General features: G+C 29.6%; 3 protein-coding genes and 1 long non-coding RNA gene across 4 annotated transcripts; 2 read left to right on the top strand and 2 right to left on the bottom strand.

Moving 5' to 3' along the window:
- The first annotated feature begins 622 nt into the window (after window positions 1–622).
- Window positions 623–7,993, top strand: LOC114381689 (synaptonemal complex protein 2-like). The gene is made up of 16 exons (XM_028340921.1): window positions 623–874; window positions 995–1,044; window positions 1,193–1,400; window positions 1,509–1,634; window positions 1,777–1,875; window positions 3,734–4,410; window positions 4,493–4,741; window positions 4,825–4,953; window positions 5,037–5,105; window positions 5,181–5,291; window positions 6,031–6,138; window positions 6,217–6,327; window positions 6,408–6,668; window positions 7,399–7,464; window positions 7,577–7,684; window positions 7,856–7,993. Exons 1-16 carry the CDS (start codon window positions 721–723, stop codon window positions 7,982–7,984), a joined length of 2,655 nt encoding a protein of 884 aa, XP_028196722.1. The 5' UTR covers window positions 623–720; the 3' UTR covers window positions 7,985–7,993.
- Window positions 7,994–8,028: 35 nt separating this feature from the next.
- Window positions 8,029–11,361, top strand: LOC114382026. The gene is made up of 3 exons (XR_003660144.1): window positions 8,029–8,147; window positions 9,672–9,775; window positions 11,141–11,361. It is a non-coding gene; the product is annotated as an uncharacterized LOC114382026 (long non-coding RNA).
- Window positions 11,362–12,810: 1,449 nt separating this feature from the next.
- LOC114381032 lies at window positions 12,811–13,445 on the bottom strand. The gene is made up of 2 exons (XM_028340204.1): window positions 13,248–13,445; window positions 12,811–13,170 (listed from the first exon to the last, which is right to left on the bottom strand). Exons 1-2 carry the CDS (start codon window positions 13,347–13,349, stop codon window positions 13,015–13,017), a joined length of 258 nt encoding a protein of 85 aa, XP_028196005.1. The 5' UTR covers window positions 13,350–13,445; the 3' UTR covers window positions 12,811–13,014.
- Window positions 13,446–18,619: 5,174 nt separating this feature from the next.
- Window positions 18,620–20,133, bottom strand: LOC114381392. The gene is made up of 2 exons (XM_028340634.1): window positions 19,779–20,133; window positions 18,620–19,425 (listed from the first exon to the last, which is right to left on the bottom strand). Exons 1-2 carry the CDS (start codon window positions 19,998–20,000, stop codon window positions 18,991–18,993), a joined length of 657 nt encoding a protein of 218 aa, XP_028196435.1. The 5' UTR covers window positions 20,001–20,133; the 3' UTR covers window positions 18,620–18,990.
- Between the last annotated feature and the right edge of the window lie 3,624 nt (window positions 20,134–23,757).

The following is a 23,757-nucleotide window of genomic DNA, read 5'->3' as shown; positions in this document are numbered from 1 at the left end:
TTTAATTTTTATATTTTACATTTTAATTCTTTAATTCCTTGTCATTTAAAAATATTTTTTTTAGTCCTTATCATTTAAAAATGATATTTTTAATTTCTATAATTTGTATTTAATTACTTTTTAATCCTTAATATAAAAAATATAAAATAATTAGCTATAAATTAATTGTAAATTATCAATTTTTTTATTACAAATTATCATATGATAAATTAATTACGAATTACTTTATTAATATTTATGTAATTAATTGTAATTAATAATACTCATATTTTGATGATAAATACTAAAATGAAATTAAAATATAAAGTATAAAGATTAAAATATAATTAAAATATAAATTATAAAAATTAAAATAATCACTTTCAAAATTATAACAATAGAATTAAAATATCTAAATTATAAAAACTAAAAAAATCACTTTCAAATTACTAAAAAAAAAAAAATAAGAATTAGAGAAACAAACAGTAATGTAACAAAAAAATTATTTGAGGAACACAAAAAGCAGCGTTTTGTGACCGTTAAAGCATCATTAACGGTCTACACGAACAAGAACCCCCGCTCGCGCGATAGTATAAATACTGCGTCACCAAAGCGGGTAACTAAATTTCAATTACACTCTGAAGTCTGAACTGAATCGTTCCTTGCAGCGTAGCGTGGAAGAGAAGAGAAACGCTCGAACACTTCACTCACATTTTCTAGGGTTCCATTTCGATCTTCGCAATGCAGAAGAAGCTAGGATTCCCAATCTCCAAGAGCCTCGACCAGTTCAAATCGCTATACGGTTCAATTTCGGCAACACCGAAGCCATTATCTTCGCGTCCTTCTGCGGATTCCGTTTCATCGGGGAGTTTCGCGAACCTCAAGCTCACCGCAGGTTTTGAACCGAATTCCACTTCAGTTTTCCGATTTTCCATTTATTTTCCTCCTGAGCGAAGATTCCGTCGGAAATTTTGACCGTAATGTTGCCATGCGTTATTGATTTCTTCATGTGCAGAGAAATTGGTGAAAGAGCAAGCTTCGGTGAAGACTGATCTTGAAAATGCGGTATGATGATGTCTTCCTTTGTGATTGAGCTGGAGCAGTGAGGAGAGGAATTCACGCATGTTAATTAAAGAGTATATATGATACTTAGGGTTTCGTTTCGTTGTTTTATTGAAATGATGTTACTTTTTTTGCTGTTCTTATTGTGCAGAATGCTAAGCTCAAGAAGTCGCAGGAGTATGTCCATGCATTAGAAGAAAAGTTGCAGAATGCGTTGAACGAAAATGCTAAGCTCAAGGTCAAGCAGAAGGAAGATGAGAAAATGTGGAAGGGATTGGAGTCTAAGTTTTCTTCTACTAAGACCTTATGTGACCAACTTACTGAGACGTTGCAGCAGTTGGCTGGTTTGGTTCAGGACGGTATGAATATTCAATTTCCCTCTATTTTCTATTTATCTTTTAGTTTTCATCGTTTTAGTTTTTCTTTTAACTAGCCAATTGGTTTATCTTTCATTCTTTCGGATATAGCCGAAAAAGATAAGGAAACATTGGAATATAAACTGTCAGCAAGTTCAGAAGCTCTTGATAGCTTGAATAAACAGATGGATGGTTTGTCTTTGAAGATTGATTCTGCACAGGAAGCAATTAGATCCCGTAAGTTCTTTGCATTATTTTACAACTTTGGTAAAAAGTTTGATTTTAAACATAGCTTGGTTTGATTTGCAATATTTGAAATGTTCCAATATGTAATATCTGTAATGCTCCAATATATAACATACTGTTATCCCTATTATAGGTGATAATGAGCTAGAGAAGCTCAAATTTGGTACAGAAGAACGGGAGAAATTTCACAGAGATGAACAGTGCAGAGTTGCCAATGTTATACAAGAGAAGGGTGAGGATTAAGTTGCAAATTACAACTGCTGGGAATATATACGATTATGTTTAATGTTTTTATCTCTTGGAATGTGGGATTGAATGAATGATATTTAAATGATTTCAGATTAGGTTGGTCATTACTAAACCTTTTTTTTATCCTCTATGGTCATTAGTTCAGTTTATGTGCCTTTTTGTGTGTTATTCAAGTCATATTTTGAAATTGGAAAGTTGCATACTGCAATATATTGACAAGTTGTCTTCCTGTTTTGCATGTTTTATGGTTATAATCTTATACAGTATTTGTACTAAGCTTTCTTCTTTAATGAATTTGATTTCTTGGAATTGTCACTTACGTAGCTAATTTAAGGTTCCATTGGTAATCAGTACAAGAGTTGGTACAAAGTATAGTCCTCCCCTTGACTACATTTCAAACCCAGAAGGTGTTTTGGCATGTTAGAGTCATAAAACAACATTTGGAGATGCTTATTTAAGGCATGGGTAATTGCACTTGGAGCTGATAATAAGCTTAAGAGGGATGAATTAAATCAAAGGCTAGACTTCTATTTCTGTACTAAAATGAAAGCTAGACCTCTATTTCTGTATTTCTTGCTATATACATTTTATATTATGCACTTAACAAATTATTTAGATTATTAACAGGACATTTCAGTTTTATCTATTGCAAAGATTTTTAACAGAGAGTACTAGAATAATGATTTATAATTAATTTCATGGATGTTGAAGAATGGAAATCTTACTTATTTGAGACAGAAAAAGAATACAATATCCATACCTCTAATTGAACGATTACCACAATGATTTAAAACTATACATGCCCTTACTATGGGTCAACCACAGGCAGGGGTGGATGTAGGGAGTGGTGAGAATGGACCTAGGCCCCTCCTTCTTCATATATTAGCCAAAAGTTATACTCTTGTAATTATTAATATAATTACATATGTAGAAGTCAAAAAGGTAAGCATACTTATGGATGGTAGTCTTGTGATGTTATGTATGTGTTAGATATATATTCATGTTGGACACTACATGAATGCTTTGAATATTCTTAACTGTATTTTTGTAACTTTTTTACTTCTAAGTTTGAACTCTTATATCAATACAAATTGGATTGTAGTAATAATTAAATTGTAGTATTTATTATGTCTACAATAAGTCATACTTGTTTTTTAAAATATGAATTGTCTATTGTGATATAAATACATATTTTATGTTAATTTTAAAGTAATTTTATACGTTATAGCCAGGTCTTGTCCTATGATTTTTAAACTTTGTCATTTCTTTGTGTCCATGTGGTATCATATCCCTATCATGTGATGCATCCATAGCTATAGATCACAATTTATTTACTCCCTCAGACTTTTTCTGGATCACAAGTAACTAATTACTTGATACATACAAGTTTACTCAACAGCTTCTGTACTATATATCATGAGAGTCCCTCAAGATGGAAACCTTACTATGATTGCAGCATGTTACTAGAATGATTCCAAAACTCATATTACAAAAGTGATGTAAAAGTAACTTCTGTTTCACTTTGAATGAGAAGATACTGATAAAAATGTTTAAAATAATATTATTTTGATTTATCATGGAAGATTGTCTAATTTGAGGTCTAGACATATAATGAATGTCATGGACTAAGATAACACCAATTATCTTTCTTCTCATGTCATACTTAGGTTAGTACTTTATCTTTTGTATGACATCAAATTGATGCAATTTCAGGTTATAAACTCAGTTTTTTTTTCCTTCTTTCCCTACCTAAATCCTTATAATTTTCAACAGACTAGATATCCTGTATCTCAACTTGCTATTGATTTGAATTGTTGTATGGAATTTTACTTTGTTTGCAGATACTATGATAAGGAATTTAGAAGAAATGTTAACATCTAGTAGATTGGCTACAGAGAATTTGAATTCAAAGTTGGAAGAGGTTCACCTACAGTTAAAAGTTAAAGAAGATGAAATTATGCATCACTTAACCAGTCAAGAGAAATTGGAGAAAGAAAATAATGATCTTCAATTGTGCAATGCTGGGCTTGCAGAAAAGCTTGACATGTCACTTCAGGAAATCAAAAACCTTGAAGAATCACTTCAGTCATTGGCTGCACATTTGTCAAATTTAGACAAAGAAAGCCTGAATCTTTTGACCAAGTTTGATGAAATGAATTTGCTCTATGCTTCTTGTTTCCAGTTGGTTCAGCAGGAGAGACAAACTTTCTCAAAGCATGCTCAATACCAGTATAGTGAGCTTAATAATAAATTTGTTGTCTTGGAATTAGAAAAGAATGCAACTCAAATGAAAAATCATGAGTTAAGCAAAACTGTGGATGAACTTCAGAAAGTTCATGAATCTACTCTAGCCCAGCTTACGGAGGGCTCTCGATTAGCTGCTGAGAAAATTCGAAGTTTGGAGTCAGAAGCGGAAACTTTAATCTCAAAAAAGAAAGATGCAGAGGTATTAATTTTCAAATTAGAAGAGAAAGCTGAATTTCTGTTAGAAAGTTCTAGATCATCAGAGAACCAAGTGGTATGACAGTTAATTTTCTTTAGTTCATTTTCTATTGACATACATTGTCGTGTTCTTTATTGAGGTATCTAATGTTTTGCAGCAAGGTTTACTACTGAAGGTTTCAGCCTTAGAGACTGAAAGCAAAGAAAATACAGAAAGACTGCATGCAGAAATATCGAAGAAATCAGAGGAAATAGATACTTTGCAAAACGAGAGAATGAAACTAGAGCAGCATGCTGATTCCCTTGATAAAGAAGTCATCCAGCTTCAGAATGCCTTGGAGGAAAAAGAAAAGTGTATTTTACATTATAAGGAACAGGAAAAGAATCTGGAAGATCAGATCACAGAGGTTTTGGAGCAAACACATAGTGCAAATTGCCTGTTCCTGACTTATTTTTGTGTATTATTTAAGTGTTTTGGATGAATTTGCAGAATCTATCATTATTGACTTCTGCTGAAAGCAAACTTTCAGAGGCTAAAAAGAAATATGATCAAATGGTAGAGAATAAACAGTTAGAACTATCAAGGCATTTGAAAGAAATATCTCAGAGAAATGATCAGGTCTTAAATATAACTGGTTACCTACTATAGGTGCTTGATGTGTAGTGCCCTAACTTTGCATGAAAACTTCATTATCTGAACAGGCTATTAATGATATTAAGAGGAAGTATGAGTTGGAGAAGATGGAAATTGTGAACAAGGAAAAAGAAAAGGTTCGATATGATTTCCTGGTATTTGTAGAATGTAATTTCCATCAACATGTTTCTAATCAATTTGAACCTTTATAGGCTGACAAAGCCATTGCAGAAATTGAGGGAAAGTGTGGCCAAAAAATTGAAGAATGCAAAGAAGAACAAAGGCAGCAGTTGATGCGCATTCAAGATGAACACACGTTGCTCGTAAGCATAGAAAAAGTCTTGAATTTGAAATTATTGGCTGCTTAGAAATATTCTATCATTGCATTCTATTACATGGGATTATAAGTGTTCTGATTTGTCTTTGGTTATATTTTTAATTACTTAATGTTCTAATTAATTGAAAAAACCATTTTTTAAATAAAGTTACTTTGTGATTAGTATTTGTTAGAGATGCAATATAAAGTCATTCATGTATCGTTACCTAGCAGCTTGAGCTTTTTGGATAGTTTGTTAATGACATGGTACGAAATTCTCTATGACTATGTGGTCTAGAGTTCAATCCTTTCTACTCTTATTCTTCTAATAAAACGTTAAATTTCAGCCAAGGTAGATCATATGTGGACTTGTGCATTATCCACACTTAATGTCCAAAAGGCTCTTGCATGAGAGGCATGTTAAAGATGTAAAATAAAATCATTCATGTGTCTTCACCTATGAACTTAATCTTTTTGGATAATTTGTTCATGATAGTAATAATTAGTAACATTAAATCTGTTATTTAAATGTATCAAAATTTACATGTGAAAATTTAAATTGGTCTAAGTTCATTATAGTTTGTCTTTGACTATTATAGTCCTCTATACCTTTCTTTAAATGGGTATGTACTGAGTTGTGGGGATGTTATCGCATCATCACTTTCCTTTTTTATGAAATTTGATTAACATTAAGTTGAAAAACTTCCAGGCACTAGGTCACTTGATTTTTCCTGCTCAATTTATAGGTTACTCAAATGAAGCAGGAGCATGACAAGAGGCAAGCAAGCCTCATAGCTGAACACAACGAACAGCTAAAGCGTACCCAACTGCAAGCTGAAAATGAATTGAGAGAGGTGCCACACACGTATGTTTGTCAAAGCCAAAATTTGTATAGAAATTTATTCACCTGTTGATATCTTAATTGTATGTAGAAAACAATGTTTATGAGGAATGATCATGAAGCTCAGATTAAAGCATTGAGGTGTGAACTTGAAGATGAGTGTCGGAAGCTGGAAGAGGAGTTGCATCTTCAAAAATCCAAAGTATGGAATACCCTGATATGATAAATTGATTTCTTGTCATAATTTTTATTATTATATTTATTCTTTGGAATATATTGCAGGAAGACAGGCAAAGGGCTTTGTTGCAGTTGCAGTGGAAAGTGATGAGTGACAAGCCCAAAGAGGACCAAGAAGTGAATTCAAAACAGGTTAACTTGTGTTTCAATCTATTTGTCTGTGTCTGTCTTCAAATGGATGCCATATTTGCTAATTTTCATGTTGGGATACCTTTGGTAGTTTGGTTTGACATATTACATTTATCATTTGGTAGGCACAGTTGGGGAAATGAGAAGACATTTCTTGTATACCTAAATGTGCTTCTTTAATATTCTTTCAACACAAGCCTGAGAATTGTGAACTTAAATACATAGAAGGGTGATGCAAATAAAGACCCACTGGTTCACATATGCATTGTCTTCATGCTAAAATTGCCACTTATGAAACAGGCATAATCTTGTTACTGAAGGCATAACTATTTACTAGCATGATATTAGATAGATTTGATTGGTACCACTTCTCATATCATAGCTGTTTCAAAATTTAAGTTGAAAAGATTTTTATTGATGATTTTTGCACATCACAAAGGGAAGGGTGAAGACAGTGCTCTGAAGGCTTCATGTCATAGCAGCAGAAATAGTGTGTGTGTGTGTGTCTTTAACTGATAGACATTGGTTTGGTTGTGATTTGGTATCTGTTACTTTAATCATGCTTCTTTTCAAGCTCCTTACTATCTTAAAGATGACCACTATAGAAAGTAACTACACTTACTATTTAGTGGTTTCATGAGTGTAAGGATATTCCAATTGCAATTTGTTTTTTTATTCTAATATCATGTATGCTTAAAAGTTCTGCTGAAAAGATGGGTTATGAGTGATTAAGATATCTAACCAATTTTTATTCGTGGCAAATGTGATGAGCATATGAATTTGATGATGATCTGGTATCTAAGTGTTAGAATACATTAGACAGGGTTCAGTGAGTGCAAATTTAATCAACCTTTGTAATGAATTTCAATTGAATTTGAAAATTAGCATAATGATTTTCATATGATAGGATTACTCCATTTCATCCATTAAGAGAAGGAGTTCTTTTGGTGGCAAAAGAAATCAGCATGACCTGGTAAGAATGGAATTTCAATAAAAAGAAATTTTACATTATCTTTCCTTCATAACATATTATTATGTTTTCATCAAGTCACCTAATTTTTTTTGTCCTTCCTCTGTCTTCATAGGACTCTCCTTACATTGAAGCAACACAAACACCAGTACCAAAGTTGTTGAAAAAAATGGAGAACGTTAAAACAGGAAGTGCAGTGAGCATTCCTAAGCATCATAGGAAGGTGAGTTGCTTCGCTATGAATTAATATCCAAGTGGAGGGAAACTTATATTGCTGCAATTAAATAGAAAATGATAAGTATTGAGGGATCTTAATTGGTGGTCTGGAAAGATAGCAGAAGTAAATAACTTATGATATTTGGCAATTACCTTAGCTCCTTAACCGAATTGCCAGGTAACTCGTCGTGAATATGAAGTTGAGACTTCTAATGGAAGAACTATCACAAAGAAAAGAAAAACAAGAAGTACTGTCATGTTTGAGGCATGTATCTGTTTCTCTCTAAATGCTAGTAACAATATATAAAAATATGGATGCACGCATGAACTACATTAACCAGATCTCTTGGCTTCCAAGTGCAGACATCTTACGTGCCTGTGAATATTGAATAATCTCTTGTCTTTATCAGGACCCTAGAAATCAGAAGATAAATACACCAAAAGTAAATACCCCTGGAAGTGTTGTTAAGGTAACCAACTCAGATGAAACTTCGTTTTTATTAGTTTGTCATGCATAGCTTGCTTTTAGCATTATTTCTTTAAAATACGAAGGAGCAAAGTTCTCAAACTTCAGCACTTTATTACATGTTTGGTTTCATGGTGAATTCATGGCGAATTACATTCATCTTAGACAGACCACTTTTAACCCAAATTTGTGATATTTGGTTTCCAAAGCAAAATCACTTTCACTTGAAAAAAACCACATTAGGGTTGAAGCAACTGGGGTGCTGTTTTTGCTTCACCCAGAATCAATTTTGCCTTTTTTATGGTTGCATTTTCTCTGTTTTGTTGCCAAAGAAAATCACTTTCACTTGATAAAAACCACTTTAGGGTTGAAACAACTGGGGGCTGTTTTTGCTTCATCCAGAATCAATTTTGCCTTTTTCATGGTTGCATTTTCTCTAATATGCCCTCATCTATTTTTTTCTTGTTGTGTCTCTTCATGGCTTCCTTTCCTGGATGGTTACATTTTTTCTGTAGTATCTCTTACTAAAACTTTTGTTCTGTTTTGACCTTAGAATTCTAGCCAAAAAATAGCTTTTTATTGATGTGTTTAAAAAAAAATCTTTATTGGAAGCTTACGGAGATGCATTTCTTGGTTTGGTTAAAAAGAACTTTTTAATGATAACTTAGAAGTGTTTAAAAATATTATGCATATATTTATTTTTTATTTAATAATTAACATGAAGTAAAAAAAATACTGCATTGCAAGTCTATTTATTTTTAATTTATTAATGTATATATCAAAATAGTTAATTATAATAGAAAAGAAGTATTCATGTACATTAAAATTCATTTTGGTAATTACATATTATTCAAAAACAATTTTGATTCAAAGTATCCAAACAATTTCTTTGTAAAAATCATTTTCCTGATATATGTTTTCGTTATCCAAATTAAAAATCAAGTTACATTGAACTCAATTTTAACCATAATCAATTTTACAAAAGTAGGTTGATCCAAAATCTATTTTTTCGAACACAAATCCATACACACACTTAATCTTCATTGTTACACCATTCTGATGATACCAGAAATGATAGTGCTAGTAGATAATATGATCTTATTTGTTTAAGGTTTTTTTATATTTAATTGGTTATGATTTTTTAGTTTTCAGCCTTTTCCATGTTGATTATCTAATGTTGAAGCTATTTATCTTTTCTCAGTAAATTAAAAGATTTTTAATTAGTTCTATAAGAATCTATGCTTCTCTAGGTCCACTTGTTTTGCCACAATATTTATTGAGTTATATCATCTAATATGCTCTACTGATATGGTATAATTAAAAGCAAAAGGACAAAGGGTTTATGCTGAAAGTTTCTCTTTCCCCTTTTGTTTCTAAAGGAACATAGGATAAGCTGATGCTATATTAATCTTTGTACATACTTTTGTTAATGGTGACATATAAGTGTTTTTGCATATGCTATGCTGTTTTCTGGTGTGCTGCAATAATACTCTATATGATTTTTCTTTTTTGCACATCACTGATGCAGAGCATCAAAGGAGGAGGCCATCCTCATCCTTTAAACATTGGTGATTTGTTTTCAGAAGGGTCTCTTAATCCATATGCAGAGGATCCCTATGCATTTGATTAGAGGTATTTACAATCAGATACTGACTTACTGTAATCCTAATTTTATTTCCTTTGAAATGTGATGATTCCTCCTACTAAAAGCCATGAGTAAAGTACAGAAGCCATTTCAGAGCTTCCTAACTGTTCCCTGGAATTCTATAATTTGTTGTCTCAGACTCTCAGCCATAGCCTTTGCCAGGGAATAAATAACTTGAATTCAAGTAATCTCAATCCATTGTTATTTTGGTTGAATCACTTTTGTTCCTTATCTGTTACACTTTCCATCTCCCAGAAACCAAGAAAGATATTGGATATTTGATGACATTATATCTGCAGAAACATGCAATCTTTATGTTTTATGTCCTCCAGGAACAACATGATGAATTGATGATTGATGAACAAGAAATTTTTAATAGACTGATGTTCTAGAAGCATTTGCATGTTTGTGTTACATTATGCAAATCACAACTACCTCAAATCAATTGTTGAGTTCTGGAAAATTAGCTTAATGCATAAACAGCCAATTATATTTTGGTTCATAAAAATGTAGTCTTCTTCAGTGACCGTCCCTGTTTTACTTGATGTACGATTCAGTTGGGCATGAACTACTATTTTCTTGAATGCCATTTTTCCATAAAGTTATACATGAAGATACAATTTTACTGAACCTGAAAAATAGCCAAGCTGAGTTGAAATTTAGCAGTGTTATCGTAGTTTCTTAGTATTGTTGAAAGTTGACTGATCTCATGACTTCCCTGTTAAATACTTTCTGTCACTTGTTTTAATAATTGTTAGTTCATCTTTTTTCCTTTTATTCCTTAGATGAAAAAACTACATTTTGTTTCTTATATGATAAAAAATTATTAGCAAATGGTTTTTGCCATTGCCAACATTACGCTGTTATAACTGATAAAGTTTTTCCTTTTAGTCTCTCGTTGAAACAAATTTATACTTCGTTTCCTGAAATATTTCTACATTTTTTGATCCTACACTTAACACATATTTCTTTTTTTATTCTCTATAAAAAATTACTTTAATACAATTATATTGTCAAGTGTCAACAAATGGTAGAAATTAATTTTTAGAAATTTTCCATGTAAGATTAAAAATTGTAGTTTTTCAATTAGAGACTAAACCAACTAGTGTCAACTACCGGACCAAATTTTTATTTTATCTGAACATATGTATATCTCCCTCGTCCATCTTTCTCTGAGTGCATGTGTTTGATACTCATTAGTGTTTGAGCTTAGGGATTTAACGTGTGACACACCAATTCATTTCTTTAGTTTGTACCAATGGAATGATTTGGCTTCTTGTTGGCTTCTTTTGCTTTCTGAAAATGGATTGAAGATTGAAAGCATCAAGCTGAAATACATTTTGTTTCTGCAGATTTGGATCTACTGCTGCCAACGACAGAATAACAGATACATGTAATCCCCTGTAATTTGTTAATTCAAAGAATTACAGCTGTTTGAACAGTCTCTGTTCAACGGGCATATAGATGGTTTTGTAATTGTAAATGACAAACGTGACATCACTAATATTTTCATGATATAGAACATAAACTGTAAGTTGCACTGGCTTGGTTTGTAAATAATAATTTTTTTCTATAAAAAAATGTGGCTTTATCATTGGCAATAAGGAGTTTATTTGATAATTTTGAGTTTTGACCCATTCAGGGTCACTTGTGAAACAAAATATCAAACTACTGCTTTTTTTCAACCATTTTCTTGTTCTATTCGTGATCATGACAGTGACCTTTTTTAGTAACTAAATACGACATCTTTTCTATAACTTCATACTTGTTTAATTTATCTTTTAAAACCTTTTTAACTTTCAACTTCTTAACTTTGAGTCTAAGTGAAAGATGTTATAATTACAATCGCAGTATATAATTTGTTTTTTCTCAAACTAAACTTCAAGGAAGTTAGTTATAAAAAGAATAATTTAAATAAAATATAATGATAGTATAAAGAATTTTTTATACTGTCATCTAAAGATAGATTATACGTATGATAATATTGTCTAATTTTATAATAATTATTTTAAAAATCATATTTTGAGTGATTTATAATTAATTAACCATGTTAAAAATATTTATTAAAAAAATATATTTAGTACGAAGAATTTAACGCTCACTATAAAATAAGAAAAGGAATTATATATTGTTAATAGTGTAAAAAGTTTTATATTATTTAATTATAACTCATTATGTACGATAAATTTATTGACTTTTTAGATAATTATTTTAAAGTAATTCAAATAAGTATATAACTATTTTATAATGTTTATTTTATAATTTAAGTAATAATTTACCTTGTATCGTTACATTATATCAATAAATGGAAGATATATATGATAAAATTGTCAAAGTCTTAATGAATATATGTACAAAAGTATAAGTATTTTATATTCACATTAGATAAAATTAAAAAAAAAATTCAAATTAAATTCTTAATAAGAATAAGTATCGAGTATGACCAAATTATATATGAAACTTATGGAGAAAATGTATTGTTAACATTATGAACTACAAGTTTTTAAAACGAAATTCACAAAAGACAACAAAGTTTATGAGTGTTGTAAATGATTCGATTTTTATGGATAAAAAAATATATTTTGTGTACTATTAATGTCTTTTGATACGAATCATCATTCCTCTAAAAAAAGATTGAAGAACTTGAAAAAAATGTGAAAATACAATTTAATTACTTCTGTTGGTCCAAGGCGAGGTGTTGAAAATATATCCTTTACAGAGTAATTTACTTTTGTTGGATCCTTTAAAAATATTTCAACAAAAGCGTCACAAATCATAATGTTCCAGGTCAAACCGTCAAAGTTCTAGCGACCTGGCTTCCAGTCATAACTGATAATAATCAATACCATTCTAGCAAATAAATTTCCGTCATTACCAATGGGTCTAACTTTTGAATAGGGTACGTATACGCGAGAATTGTAATCCTGTATTTAATTCTTATTCACCTAGCTAAGGAATTAAAAACCAAAACGCGACGACGAAAAATCAAACCAACAAATAAAATCCGAAATCAGACCAACACTTTTCAATCAAAACCTGATTCAATTCAATGACATGACGCAACATTAAACAGCCACATTGACATATAGCCTACACTTACAGTGATGTCCAAACACCGTGAATGCGATTCACGAATAAACGAAAACGCGTGATTTTACAACTAACGATTCGTTCAAGTCATCAACGAGCTAATTAAAGCGAAAGTATAATAGAGCAGAGGAACGGATCAAAGAAAGTAGAAGAGGACGAAGGTCCAAACGGAGAGCAACAAGAGGAGCTCAGCGAACAACTCCGTGAAGGCGCAGAGCTTCATCTTCTTCCTCATGAAACGCTCCTTCAGCAATTCCCTTTTCAGGTCATGGATTTCTCTCTTCCACTTCTCCTAAAACAATTAATTAATTAGTAAAACATAAACACAGATAGATAAAGAAATTAGGGTTTAGGGTTTAGAAGAAGTACCTGATCTTGGGAGATTGTGGAATTCAAGCTGTGGAGAAGCAATGCAGCTTTCGCACAGCGACGCAGTGAGGCCGCTGCTTCCGATTTCGCACACTTTTCCATTTCCAATGAAAAATGCCACCACGCGTAACTAACTTTCTCTCTTCCCGCGCCTTTCTCCTTTTGACAGATATATATCTTCCAAGTCTTTTTTTTACATCAATGTCTTCCATGTTTTATTCATTAATTAACTAATTAATTAATAGAAATATTAATTTCTCTTTTCCAATTTATTAAGATCCAAGTTAAAAGTAATACTTATTAAGATACAACTTATATTGTTTGTCAATAGATAAAATTTTGAAATGATTAATTATTTTAATCTCATTATTTTTATTTATATTTAATGTTACATTACAATTTAAAATATTAAAGAAGTAATATCACTTTTAATGGACCAAAATAATTTTTTAAAAAATTCAATGTACTAAAATGAAAAATACTAAAATATAGTGGATCAAAAATAATATTTAACTTTAATTAAAGATCAACATTAATTTTTAGCACGTTAGTGAGACAACATGCATCTTATAGAGATCACAGGCAAATTTCCCAAAAGATTTCTATGGAGATAATAGATCTGAATTTGTGTATTATTTAAAAAAAAAAATAGTCAAGGTAAAAAATGGATTACATACTATTATCTTGATTAAATAAATATGCCAGCCAAGAATTAATGGAGACATATTTTTATTTTACAAAATTCTCTTAAATGTCTTGTGTTAAGCTACATCAAAATAGTCTAACATTACTTAAGAATTCAGACTAATTAAAGATAATTTATAAACATTTGTCTTCCTCATTAATAAGACGTCTTTTAAGAAAAAAAAAATCACTAGACTCAAATCAATGGGAAAAAAGGTGTGGACAATACCTCATGATCCTAACAAATTAAAGGGTGGAACACATTGTATAATAAGTATTTTTTTTTTTATTTCAAAACAATAAATGCATTTAACTTTTTTTTATATGTTAATAAAACAATTTATAAGAAAAGATAGTATAACATACTAACCCCATTTAAATGGAAAATGCCCAATTGCAGTATAAAAATTAGGATCTTGTTGAAATGGCCTTAATCAGATGCTATGTGCCGAGGGACCTTATCAGCGTCCTAAGGTCAGTAGTTAAGGAATTAATACACAAAAAATTATGTTGGAAATCATGTAAAAACATATTTAAATATCATAAAAGAGAATGCATTTTATCATCTCCTAATAAAATATTTTTTTTTAATTCTTTAATCAATATTCTTAGTTATCATTTGCTTAAAAATTATCAATTGCCTCAAACAATGAAGCACTCCATAAATGCAGCTGACTTGGTAGTTCCTACATCCAAAAGGAGTTGCGAATTTAATTTATGAACAATGCTCTTACCGATTACTAGTATTTGAGATCTTAATCCGTTTAAATTCAACATTGAATTCTTCTTTCAATATTTATCTTCAAATTATCTTATCATTTAACATAATTCACAATTGTTAAAAATTTAAATTATATACTATTTTTTTTTTTACAATAGAGACTTCTTTACACTTAAAAGTTCTTATTACTTCACGATTTTTTCTATTGTTTTTTTATTTAATCACTTAGGAGAAAACCAAACACATTAAAAATAGAATTAATATTCTCGTCGATATTAAAATTATTTTAACTTACTAATATGACTTCTACTATTATTTACCTTTCAAATGGAAAGATGAATATATATATATATATATATATATATCTTTCAAAATGAGACAAAAAAAAAAAAAAATGAAAGCAGGTCACACGTATCCTCCACTCAAGGAAGAATGTAAGGAGGGGCAGCCAGCGCTGCAGGACTTTAATAAATTTGGCTGAATTGCCTTGTAGTTGTAGCAACTTAGGTAGCATTTAGTGAAAAAGATGAGAAGACTAAAACAAATTAAAGGGATTTTACAGATTTACGAATATAATAGGAAATCTAAATTTATGTTCACAGATTGTTTTGAGTACCAATTTATCGTTTGTTTCATATTTACAAGCCAACAACATTAATTGCTTTACTATACTATTATTTTATTATACGCATATTTATATGTTTTATATATTGTTATAAGACTTTTAATTATTATTATTATTATCATCTTTTTTTTTTGGATTGTGAGATTATTATTGTGAATATTGTTCGATAGTTATTTTATCTGCGAGACTAAAGAATCTTCCAAATTTTTTTAAAAAATAATGTGAACCTTTAGCAATAATCTTTTAGAACTAATTCTTTTGTGTTAGAGAAAATGGGGGATAAATTAATAAAATACAATCCATAATAATGGTTGGTGTATTTTATTTTATGGAGTTCTAGAAATGTTACGCACGTGTTTAATTTCATTTATTATGTCAATGTACTGGAAAAAAATGAACAAAATTAACAAGTAGATAAAAATCATAAGTATTCATACAAATTACTCAACAACGTAGTAAATCTGTACTATATAGTTATTACATTAACAAAATTTTAAGAAATAATTATTGCATATGTAAATCAATAACTTATTTTTTGAAAGTTATTATTATTAGGCACCTTTTTTCTTAAAAAAAAATCTTGTAAAAAAACTACTTTTTTTTAATTTATTATTTTCCAAATAATTGTTTATTAAAAGTTAATAATAAATATTTAAATAATTGAAAAAATAGCCTCCCTCTCAAAAGTTTTTGGATTTGTCCTTGCCTTTATAATAGACAATCATATTTGAGTCGAAGAAAATTATTATGGACGATAAAAAATATTTTCTCTTTTTTAAAGTATTTAATACAACTGATTAAGTTGTAAAGAATTTCATACCAGTTGTTTTACTTGTTTAGTGGTACGCAAGTAAGTATTTAGTTAAGATAAAAATAAATGTTTTTAAAAAAATATTTTTCTTATTTTTAAATCATAAATATTTTTTAAAAAAATAAAAATTTTGAAATGACAAATACGGAGTAATTTGAAATACAAATATAAAGGATACAATATTATAAGTATTTTTTTTAGGAACAGAGAATTCATTCTTACTCGCGATTATCATTTATCTCTTATTCCTAAAGTATAACATAGAAAGTGGAGTAGTCGTCAGCAAAAAAGAAAGAAAGTGAAGTAGTAAATTCGGGTTATTTAATGTGAAATATGTTAAGATTAACTTATTAACTTCGCTATCTTGAATTTATGGAGCAAGAAACGTAAATGAGCATGACGCTACACATTAACGCCCAATATACGCATTTAATGTCAATGGAAATGTACTATATAACCGACGTAAGCTAATTAATGCAATGGCTATATTTCAGATATTCATTTGCCGTCCTTATTTATAGTATTTTCTCCATTTTGGGTGGAGTGATCATCTTAGTACTATTAGAATTAGATTATCTAATTTTAGACGAAAGGACGGCCATAATGTCTCTCAACATTTTCCAGTTACGCGAATTTTGTAGGATCTTAATTTTGCACTTTCTATGGTATTTATATAGACACATGATAAATTGTACTACCTCTCCTTCTCATAATGATTGATGTTTAATATATTAATACACATGAATTAACAAATATTTACTGAACGCAAAATATCATTATAATAATTTGGATTAACATGTGCTTATTTAATGCATTATTTTATTTTTATCTTTTATACAATAAAACAAATGAAAGTATTTTTTCTAAGTATAAGAAAAATATTACTATTTTAAATGTATTAATTATCAAATTTTTTAATATCTTTAATTTATAGTGAAGTCTATTAATGTAATATTAACTCATTTTATGAAAGTGGATATATTTATTGAGTTATTAACAATATATGGACTCCTCCAAAATAATCATCTCTTAAACTATAAGTAATGTCTTTAAATTTAACTATTACTTCAGCCATTTAATTTTATGAGTATCTTTGAAATAAAATTTAAATTTATGAGTAATTAAAATTAATTTAATTATTTTTATTGGTTTTAATAAATTAAGAAAGGATTGGAGATATATCTTATTACTTGTTAATAATTACTTATGGTAGTCATTAAATGGGATTATCTAAATTACTCTAAGTAAAAATAAGTTAAACAACCTAAATAGTTGAAATAATTGTTTTATATTGTTTAGGAAGGTTGATACGATCTCTTAATTGTAGAATGGGATGTATGGCCTCATTTTTACTCGAGATAAGCTGAAAATAAAATATATAAAAAACTAAAATATCAATAGTTATGGAAATGTAGGAAGTGTTTGTATGTAATGTTTGTATTTTTTTTTTTATAAAACAAAGAGATATAAGAAGAAAAAACAAAAGTTTGGTACAAGATCAGTAGTGATGGATCCAAAGGGGGTTGGTTTTTTTTTTCTTTATAGTTTTTTAAATGTCTAACTTTTAATAAATAATTATTTTAAAACAATTATTATTTTTACAAATAAAATTAAAAATAATTTTTATACTAAATGATGATAATCTTAATTATTATTAGAATAACAATAAACACACAATTAATTTTATACACTTTTACAATAATTATTACTTTAATCATTACAATAAAATAACAAATACAATTAATTTTATATAATTTTATACTAATTAATATTAATCATTATTATAATAATAACATAATATAATTTTATATTAATTAACTTAAAAAGATATATGCATATAGTTAAAAAATTTCAAGAGAGAGGAGGGGGGAAGGGAGACTGGAGCCTTTGCTCATCCTCCTCTAGACCGTCTTTGATGGATACATACAAACACATTATTATTTGAAATTTTTTTTTAAATATTTTTTATTTCTCTTTATCTTTCTTGTTATATTTTATTTTTCTATTTTTTTTCCTATAACATCATAAATAATATGATAGTATGATACATATATTTTTTTCTCTTTCTCCTCCTCTAGGTGTTAAATAGCATAATTAATGGGTGTCCATGTCACATTTTTCTTAAACTTTTTCTTGCAGGATCTCTCATTTCAGTGATATTCAAATAATGTCCTTATTTTACATGGTATTCAATTATCTTCTATTCTATCATTGGACACACAGAACAAAAAGAATTCTTATGTACCACTATATATACGTCCCTCTAGAAAAACAAGAAGCTAGAAATTCAGTATCTAACTTTTCCACTGACTAACTGTCATCACACATATGGAGAGTGAGGACAATGGAAATAACTAGTAACTTAATTTAGCACATGAATGCAAAAATAGTTTCCGTGATTGAAAACAAGTCACCATGCAAACATGTCGAAAATAATCTGTTCTCGTTACTGCAAAATAAAATGACAATACATAGAAAACATTTGTTACAACTTGAAGAATCATGCTGTTGTGAGATCTAAGAGCCCTTCATTGAAAATGATCTTGCTTAATTTCAAATCCTAAAAGAACCTAGCTAAATTCTACTATTTTATACGCAGCAGCATACATAGATTTAAGATGATCAACAAACACTCTTATATATATGTACATAGATATGATTATGATAACATTAGGTTAGTTTCTTATCAAATCACCCATTACTCATCCTAAAAGTTAAATTTACCACTACGTAGAGGTAGGTTAAACACCACTACCCCTAATTTTTAACACATAGCTAAACTATAAAGAAACTCTGACAATATATTCAAGGGGGAATTAAAAGATAATACAAGCCTTGGACAATTACAGCTAAGAATTCTCAATTAAACCCGTGTATCAGTACCACGTTCATTCCTAGTTAATTAGCACAAGAGAGGCTGAACCTTCTTCTTCTTCAAGAATTTTGAAGGGTTCTGACCTGGTGGGTGCATGAATTTGCAATTAGGACAAGCAGGGGAAGACTTGCACAACATTACCAACATGTGGCACCTCATACAAACCGTTGCAATCATCTCTTTGTGATCGTCTCCCTCTGATGATAGCCACGATGGTGCAGGTCGAGTTAAAACACACGAATCATCCTTTTTGGACTTGCTTGATTCAACCAAAAACAAATCACGTTCACCAAACGCACTCCCACTAGAACCATAATTCTTCTTCTCATTTATGTCATAACCATCTTCCTTTTTCTTCAGTGACAGCTCAAGGTCTAGGCTCCTTTGGCCAAGTGATGGTGCTTCAGTGTAAGAGTTTCTCTCCAATAAGTCTCCTGTGTTGCACAAGTGTATCTGCCCAGACTGCATAAAAATATTGAAACATTAGATTAACTCATGAGAACCAAACTAAGAATACAAAACTAGATAAATTCCTATCGACATATAGTGATATATAATTGGCACATAATCATATTTCCTAAACATGTAATCAGAGGTTTCACCCTCAGGCCCATATGTATGAAGCATCTGTTGAAAGAAATTATCTTAAATGAATCTCAATATCTTGAAGAACTAGTGTTTTAACTCTTGACTAAGACATGGACCCGAGTTCAACAAAAAGATAACCAGATACCTTGTATAAAGTTTGACAACATATTATTATTATTATATGTCTATCAAAAAAAAAAAAGACAAAATATTATTATATATTATACCTGAATAGTGAGGTATTGTTGCAATTTATGTGAAGGCAATGGTGTCTCTAGATGTAGCTCTATACCAAAGATGGATTTTCTCTTCTCATCTGTTGGATCATGCTTGAAGAATTCTTCAGTGAGTGTCTCGTCTTCCCACTTTCTCTTCCTTGGTGGAGCTTCTAATTCTGATGGAACTTCTGCTATTGGGGTCTCGGCCAAAGCTTTGTGAAAGGAAACCATAGCTAGCTTTCAATATTGAAGAGAGTGAGCGAAATGTGTAATGAGTTTGAGGTGGTTATATAGTAGGTGGCAGAACTTGGGAGGTGGAAGTGTCAAAATTGGTGGTCTTTACCTATGTACGTGTGAACTGTGACATGCTTTCCAACTTGGCTACCCTTTCATAGTACACATTTTCACATCTTAAGTAATAAAAGTTATTTATTATTGATCAAAACGTTAGGAGTTCGGTTTTACTAGTATTACCTCATTCTTGCGTAGGAAAAAATGGGTTTCATGCACATTTTTCTGCTTCTGCTTCTAAAGTACTCTTGCGAAGAGTTGGGGGTGTGAATCATGATTTCAGCTTGTAAAGACCTTTGACACACGTAACTCCACGACTACACATCAAAGTTTTGATAGATTATTACTATTATGTGGGAAATTTTATCATGCGTAAGAAGTCAAAGGCAAAAATATCAATCAACATGCATTAAAGATACTGATTAAGAAATTTAAAATATAAGTCTTTTGTTAGAAAATATTATATATGATAAATTATAATTTTAATATATCTTTAACGTGATATTTAATTTTAAAAAATAGATTATTATTGATTCTTTAATTAGTTACCTACTAAAATGTGAGTCCAATTAAATTCCTATACTTTCCTTGCTTGTCTTTTACAGCACCACTGACTATATATAGTATATGTAGCACCAACAAAATAAAACAACAACACTAATCTTAGTGTAAATTAAATTAATTATGCTTCTCCGAGACATGACATGTTATAAATTAATTTGGTACTTATGATTATGAAAGTCGGTGGCAAAGGGGGAGGAGGAGATGAATGACACGGGTCATAAATGTTGGGAGTCTATACAGTTGAAGGGAAGGTCTCTGATGACAATGGTTCTTTAATGTGGATAATAACTCCAACTTCCCCAATTAGTTCATTAAGAAGAAAAAAAAAACAACCAAAACTCCAAAAAAGATTGTATAAAAAACTCAGAATTTTATTAAAATAACAACATGTTTGTGGTGACATATTTATACTTAAGCAATAAATTACTCTCTACTATTATAATTAATAATTGTAGTCATTAAATTTTTTGGTAGTGATTTTTGTGGTAATTATTAATTAGAGATCATAATATTTTTTTTTAATTTTTTTTTCATATTCTCAAGATACATAAGTATAAAATTTTGTATGTTGCTTGATTAAAGAATCAATAATAAAAAGTATTTATGTTAAAATTCAAGTTAATTTGCAGAACAATGGTCTCAAATTCGAGTTCAATTTTTTTAATGTATAATTACATTAGATATTCAAAATACATCAATGTTCATAATAATTTTAATCGGCTCAAACCAAGATTATTTGATATTTATAATCTCCTACAAAATAAATTAATAAGATATTGGTTAATTAACATTTGTTATAAAAAGTTTAGATACGAATTATAGGAATTTACTCATTCTAAAACCTTGAAAGCCATCAACACCCTTTTCAGCCATTAAAACGAACTGATCCACATCCATGGATGACATATGCTATTTATAACCCATTAGAAGTAAAGGCTCCCAACTCCCTCGATCACCATTAAATCAACCAAGTCCTATGAGTCACCCCCCCAAAAAAATAATGAAGGCAAAAAATTTATTAATTGTTCCTTCTCTCTCCCAAATAAATGTTTTGAACAACCACTCCCCTTCTCCTCCCCTGATTCCTGCAGCTGCATTTCATGCTCATAGATACATGCCCACTTTAACTCAAGATATTGACAATTTTGCTTTTATGCATTTGTCTCTCTGAAACAGCAAAACAATTATGCAATCGTCGTTATATGCAACTGAATCATGCAAAAGACGACAACGAGACAAATGTAGGGTTGTACGTGCATGGTTGAACATACAATAATGGTTGATCGCATGGTATGGCATGAAATCTAATGTAACGTGTCATATTCTAGTCGAGATTATCCATATATGCATGCAATTTAATATAAACTATTAAAACTACTCTGATCTCATTATCGTAGACCATACAGTTGTGTTTCCCATGATAAATAATCCTAGCTTGTAATAAAAATTCACATGAACAAAATTCTTTCTATTTTCTCTTCCAATTAATTTTATAAGGATTTGGAACCCCTCTTTTTGTTTTTAAATAAATAATAAGATATGATTATGTTTAAAAATATTTTTTTTGCTAAAATTATGTTAAAAAATATATACATTGTTTTATAATTAAAAATAGTTTATCGATCATATAACTAATCATGTTAATTCTTCTATTATAAAAATTACATATTTTTTCCTCTGTAACGTGATTATATCTTATTATTCAAGAATATAAAATCCATTTTATAATTCAGTAAGATATTCAAGTCATTATTCTTTTTAGAATAAAAGATTAAAAATTAGTTGTTGGGCAATATAAGCCAAAACATATAAAATGTGTTTTGCGGTTGACATTTATTTATAATTTAGTCACCAATATATTAAATAAATTTGAGGAGCGGCCCAAATGGATCGCCAAATTAACACCATGAAGCTAGTTACTTTTTTTTTTTTTTTTTAAATCGAAGAAGCTTGTTGCTTGTCACAAAGATATTCGTTATTCATACTGCAAGTGAATAAAAATCCCTACGTTTAATTTTCTCATCATTGCTTTTCCTTTTTCTCGGTGTCCTTAACAATCGTGAGTGATCTTACTAAAAGGTTGCAGGAGTCAAGATAACCGATCGAATGGAAGGACATAATTAATAGCAAGCTAATTAAAGAAGCAGGACTGAAAGACAAGAATTGAAAATAGCTTAGAAAACGGCAATAAAAGATGGACATGTCAAAAAATTAAGCACTTTTTTCTTTTGAATAAGTCTACTGTATATCCTTTGTCCGGTAATAATTGTTGGGTAAGAAAAAAAATTTATACCAAAATAATTATTATTTTAATTTTAATATAATATTAATTATTATTTTTTATTTATATTCTTATAATATTAATAATATAAGCTAAAAAATAATAAAATTAATTTTATAAAATTGTTATTTTTTTATTTGTGTAAAATAAATTAAAATGATAATTATAATGAGATAAAAAGAATAAAACTTTATAATTAATTTTATTAAATCATGAGTACTCCATACAACTATCTTAAAATACTCTAAGAGATTGTTTTATTGTTGATATATAATGCTGCTCTTATTTTATTATTGAAACAAGATTTTTTTTCATAAGGCGTATATATGTAGTCCCTACAAAGAAAAATAAACTGGAAATTTTTTCTACTTTATTTTTGTTCATATATAGATTTTTCCTACGAGAGACTTAACCAAAAACATTCAAGTGTGTATGTGTAGCCTATTGCCTTCTAGGTTCAATTTCGAATTATATCCCCTCGTGCTTAGGGTTGTTGCATGCGATCTTCCTGTGAGTCATTGCCTGAGATTTCGGAATACATCCCTTAGGCAATTGTACCTATAACATGCATGCAACTTGACCTTCAGATAGCGTTAAAGTCTTGACCAACCCTTACCCCCCGAAGGCTCGATCCACAACCGAGTCATGTTCGATCGATGACTGATTATGATCGATCGACATACAATCAAAAGTCTCAAAAGCTAAAACAAAAAGAGGCTTTCAAGAGCATGTAAAGACTCACGGGTCATAAGATTGAGAGGGTAAAATTTTATATTTCCATCTAAATTACTCATTGATTTTTTTCTATTGTATTTCTCTTCTACTTTTATTTTTCGTTTTTTTCTATCTTGC

The sequence above is a fragment of the Glycine soja genome, chromosome 13 (genome assembly GCF_004193775.1).
Source record: "Glycine soja cultivar W05 chromosome 13, ASM419377v2, whole genome shotgun sequence".
In the NCBI taxonomy this organism is placed as follows: Eukaryota; Viridiplantae; Streptophyta; class Magnoliopsida; order Fabales; family Fabaceae; genus Glycine; species Glycine soja.
Note: the sequence above shows the minus strand (reverse complement) of the source record. Positions and strands in the feature narration are given on the sequence as shown.